The 5,262-nt window shown below is 44.2% G+C and overlaps 3 protein-coding genes across 3 annotated transcripts in view; 2 read left to right on the top strand and 1 right to left on the bottom strand.

Annotated features, from left to right (window-relative positions):
* The window catches only part of mmp24 (matrix metallopeptidase 24), a 24,740-nt gene extending 19,538 nt beyond the window's left edge, over positions 1 to 5,202 (bottom strand). The window contains exons 1-2 of the mRNA XM_034869446.1: positions 5,174 to 5,202; positions 4,619 to 4,735 (exon numbers count right to left, since the gene is read on the bottom strand). Of these exons, the coding sequence (XP_034725337.1) occupies positions 4,619 to 4,735; positions 5,174 to 5,202 (146 nt within the window). The remainder of the gene's footprint in view (positions 1 to 4,618; positions 4,736 to 5,173) is intronic.
* LOC117943095 (nuclear factor 7, brain-like) overlaps positions 1 to 5,262 on the top strand; it is a 214,395-nt gene that overhangs the window by 34,355 nt on the left and 174,778 nt on the right. The gene's annotated exons all lie outside the window — the stretch shown is intronic.
* Positions 1 to 5,262, top strand: part of LOC117943104 — a 139,018-nt gene that overhangs the window by 120,675 nt on the left and 13,081 nt on the right. The window lies entirely within an intron of this gene.

The raw sequence follows: 5,262 nt of genomic DNA, 5'->3' as shown, positions 1-5,262 counted from the left end.
GCATTTTGTCCCCACAAAGCTGTCAGGTCCCCATAAGTATACTGGATTCACAGTTTTTGGTCCCCACAAATGTAGCAATACCTGGCCCACACACACACACACACACACACACACACACACACACACCATCTACAGAGTATCTGCAGAGAGAACAGGCTGGGTAGCTTAAAGATGCATACATGTATGTTCCCTCTCTCCGTTTCTTCTTCACATCTTTTTTACAACTTTCAACCTGGTTTCAATCGATAGGCTTTGTTGGCTGGAAAACTTAAAGGTGCAATATGTAAACTGACAGCTAGCGTTGAAATTGGTTACTGCAGTCCAAATTCAAAATACTGGAGAGAGTCATCTCCCCCGGCCCCCCCTCCTCCCCACACCAGTTGCTAGGTTGAAAACGCTTCACCCAACGACGTCACACATTTCAATGTTACCTTGATGCTAGTCCTTGCAGAGCTTTGTGCCCGGCTAACAGACACCTTTTCTGGGCTTAATGTCACTGTAACAGCTGCTAAAAAGACAGCAACTTTGCGGAGCTTTGTGCTTGACCGACGGCCACCTTTTCTGGGCTTAACATCACTGCAACAGCCCCTAAAAAGAACACAACCTTGCGGAGCTTTGTGCCCGACTGACAGCCCCTTTTCTGGGCCTAATGTCACTGCAACAGCTGCTACAAAGCTGCAAGCTCAGTTGTCTCTACCCAGGGCAGTCACAGTCTGTCGAATACGCCCGCTGAACAGAAGTGGTGGAACAATTTCAGCAGGGGGTAGATTCTCGGTACTACTACTGCCAGACCCATTACACAGCTTGTCTATACACTGTATGTAATAACATTACACATCATGGCTGCATGCCAATTTGTGAGAAAGTGAAGTGAAGCATACCACTTGCCATTCTGTTTCTGTCTTTCTGATTCTTCTTTGTACACCTCCACTTCTTTTTCTTCCTCATCTCTTCCTGGACTGGTTTTTAAAGACTGACCTCCCCGTCCTGAGGCATCAATAGAGAGATGCACAGTTACATAATCCTGCAGCTCAACCGCAGAGCAGCGGGTGATCATTTGCAGTTGCCGGCAGCCTTGAAATTCCTCTAAATGTGTCTCTGCATTGCTCCAGAGGATCCAAAATCCAGCGTTTGGAGCAGAGAAGAAAGTCCTCCCGACTGATTCTCTGCTTTAAGACTTTTCCATCAGCCTCAGCTAGCTTTAGTTTTCTAGTGCTAATTAGTAAAGCTGCAAAGCTGAATCGACTAGTTGTCATCTAGTAAATCAATCGCAAACTTATTTGACAATCGGGTTGAGTCTTTATGAAACAGAAGTAAGTACTTCTGATTCCAACTTCTTAAATGTGAAAAGATACTCAGTTTATTATGATATAAAACAGAAAAGAAGAGAACATCTTCATATTTGCGAGGCTGAATACAGCTTCTTCTGTTATTTTTGCATGAAAAATGACTATTAAATAGTTGGCAAATATTACTTGTGTACTCACCTAAGCTCTAAATAACTGTCTAATCGTGTGGAAAGGGATGTGTAAAAATATACTCAACTCAAGATTCACAAATTCAAGTTGAAACGTTGAAAAAAAGGTGTAGTAAAAAGTCTTAAAATGTCAAAATAAGCGACAGATTTATAAAAATATGGGTCTTTGACTGCATGGAGACCCAGAATAATGCTTTTTGGCTTTTCCCCCCTTTCCTTTATTGCGTTATACATCTTTTTTTGTGCACAACATAGGTTAAAAAAGTGAAAAAGTACACTCTTATTTTAAATATTTTATTAGATATAGTTTTGTATTGTAACGTCTGTTATATAATCATTTCTAATATATATAATAATTTTAAAACTAAGAGCTACATCTTCACAGCTAAGAACATGGATAGCAACATGAACCTACTCCGTCCATCGGAACAAAACATCGCCAGTAGACATCAATTTGGATCAGAAACAACGTAATCCAGGCAGTGAATGACACACACACACACACACACACACACACACACACACACACACACACACACACACACAAACACAGAGGAGTGTTGTAATACACGAGGCCGGCTCTGGAGATGGTTTTGGCGCCTTGGAAAAGAAACAATTAGGTTTAAAATGATTACAGTAATAGGGCTTTAACAGTGGCGGGGGCAGGGCCCTGAAGGCAGCACGGAGGGAATGGGACAGGCTGAAACACGAAGAGGAGCTCCGAGGAGACTCAGATACAGGAAGAGGTAACCCAATCTCAAAGTGTGAGCTTCATGTAACGCTGGCTGGGATGCATTCAATGTCTCGTGGGAGCGCTGTAATTTACATTAGCCCTGTAAAGCTGGGAGCAGGGTGGTGTGGTGGTGGGGGGGGGAGAGAGAGGAAGCTGGAAAAAACAGCTTGATTTGCTGTTGTGTATGCCGTGTTGCAAATGAGCTTTTTGAAATTAGTTTCCTCTCCAGAGTACCTGAAGTACTCTTACAGATGAAAGTTACAGATGAAATGCTCTCGCTTGCTCTTGTGGGAATCTAATCGTTAATAAAAACAAGCAAACTAAGAAGGACTAGGTGGGAAAAACGATCGTAAACTGAAATAGAAATAAAAATGAAGCATTGCAAAAAGCCAAGAAACTAACACTGTAATGTTTGTTTGCAAAACTAACTAAAATAACATAAAAACATTGAGTAAATGTCCTTAGTTTTTGTCTTTCTCTGAGCAAATTTCGTTATATCTTTCATGATCTTGTCAGCTGTGTGTAGTTCCTGTGTTGAGACCAGTCATATGGCTTCTCCACTGAGGCGGTTCTGGTGCTGGTTCGGAGTCAGGGCCAAATATCAAACCGGTTCTCTGCTTTTCCACACAAATAAACCTGGCTCTGGGCCAAGAACACGGGTTCCAACTCAGCACCAACGTAGCGCTGGTCTAGAGATAAGAACTGGTCACGTCAGGTGCTGGGGGGGGGTTATCATGACGTTAGAAAACAAAAACTTCTGGCGACCATTTTGAAAACCCCGGTCAGCTGTTAACCATAGAGAGCTGTTAATGTTAGCTTTGGACATGGATGGGAGACCAGAACCACCGTGGTCTGGGGAGGAAACCACCGGTCTGCCGGGTCTCAGGCTGGGGACGATCCAGCTGGTTCTTAGAGAACTGGCGAGTAGAACCAGCACCAAACTGGCAACAGCACCAGAACCAGAACCAGCACCTGGTTAGCTTTGGGGAAAAATACTTTTACGAGAGCTTAGGGACCGGCTACAAACTACAACACAGAAAAGAGATGAAACTAAAATATGGAGACTATCAATTTAATGATTAAATAAGTTTGCGTCTCCAAACATACCTCAATAACAACTTCTGGCTAGTTGTAGCCTACTAGAGCGCTTACTTTTAAAAAATAACCATATGCCTATTTTTCAAAGTAAGTTTTATCTCTTTTCTGTGTTGTAGTTTGTAGACGCTCCCTAAGCTCTCTAACTGGTCTCAACAGAGGAAGTAAACACAGCTGAATTAGCATTAGCATTAGCAACTTTCATGCCTTTCTGTCACATCTTCAGCATCAGATTCACTGTGTTCACCCTGAAGGAATCACTGCACATGGGGGGGGGCACTTTAAATGACATTCTGAACATGTTAAGATGCTAAAAGCACGTTTAATACTTGCCCTGTTGAAGCCTGTTGGGTGCTAACGCTAGCAGGAGGCTAACAAGGTGTAGGCAGCACCGATTGGTTAGTTTCTCTCTCTCTCCCGACAGACAGAGAGAGACAGAGAGAGAGAGAGAGAGAAAGAGAGAGACAGAGAGAGAGAGAGAGACAGAGAGAGAGAGAGAGACAGAGCATAACAGACAGACACAACAATAGGAGCTGGGAGGTGTTCAGTGTCTCACGGGACGTCTTTAATCTGCATCAGAGCTTTATTACACGGCTGAGCTGCTGGTTGGACAGTCCCGGCCTCCAGGGACATGTTTTATTGTCCGTATGGAGACAGACGGGAGAGACGAAAGAGAGGAAAGAGAGGATGGGGAGGAAAGAGAGGACGGGTAGAAGAGTGGGTGGATGTAATGCAAGGATATGAGATGCATTCAGAGCCTCGTGGGACGGAGCAAATTCACATTAGGCCTAACTGAGGACAGAGTGAAAGGGATGGAGAGAGGGAGAGAGATAGAGAGAGTGTCATGGCAACCTAAAAATCAAAGCCATCGCTGTCCGAAGGTGAGGTCGAGACAGAGATGCCTTCAATGACAACAGGAAGCTTTGAACATAATCCCAGATCAGAGTGAATGTCCTTTCAAAGTAAAGCTGCAGACACATGACCGTTTTCCGTTGCTAGGTAACGACATGCTGTTATCTCATTGGTTGCGCTTTCGGCCGAGGCAAAGATGGTTGTGCCGCCCAATATGTACTAACAACCTGAAGATAATCCATCAATCCCTCAACCAACCAACCAACCAACAAACCAACCAATCCCTCAACCAACCCACTAATAAACCAACCCACAAACCAACCCCTCCACCAACCAACCAATCCACTAACCAACCAATCCATCAACCAACCCACAAACCAACCAATCCACTAACCAACCAACCCATCCACCAACCAGACAGACAGACAGACAGACAGACAGACAGACAGATAGATAGATACCTGTAGGAGATCTTCTTGTCTCTCCATTTCTGCCCCGTCAGGGCGTAGCGTTTGTTCCTCTGCCGGCGGCTGGTGTGAGGATGATCTGGGATGCCACAGCGAGGTCTCTTCATCCACCTGGACGACAACAACAACAACAACAACGTCAACAACAACATCAACACCAAAAACAACTCAGTGCTTGGTACACAGTAAGCTGCTTTGCTCTACGGGTGGAAACCACAACGTTTGTCGCGGTATGATACTTTATCAATTCTTTGGACAGCGATACCATATTTGCCGATACCTTAAAGTCTGCAGCGGTACGATTTGATTCAAGGAACTCGAATCATACGAGATGTTATCATCTGCCAATTTATCACAGTTACATCACAGTTCAAAGGACAATTCTTAAGCGACAAAGGCCAATAAATCCACTAAAATGTCTCCACCCCCAGAGTAGTACTCCCAGGACATGAACACCCGTTTCCTGGTGAAAGTGTTGCGTTTTCTACTTAACCCTCATGTTGTCCTCGGGTCGATCGACCCGTTGTCCAACATCAACGTTCTTTGTACTTCCTGATCGTATAGGAGGAGGTTAACATCCTCTATGGTCCGATAGGAGGAGGTTAACATGCTCTATGGTCTGATAGGAGGAGGTTAAC

Source organism: Etheostoma cragini, chromosome 4 (genome assembly GCF_013103735.1).
Source record: "Etheostoma cragini isolate CJK2018 chromosome 4, CSU_Ecrag_1.0, whole genome shotgun sequence".
Classification (NCBI taxonomy): Eukaryota; Metazoa; Chordata; class Actinopteri; order Perciformes; family Percidae; genus Etheostoma; species Etheostoma cragini.
The sequence above is the reverse complement of the archived record's forward strand: the minus strand, read 5'-3'. Positions and strand labels throughout refer to the sequence as shown.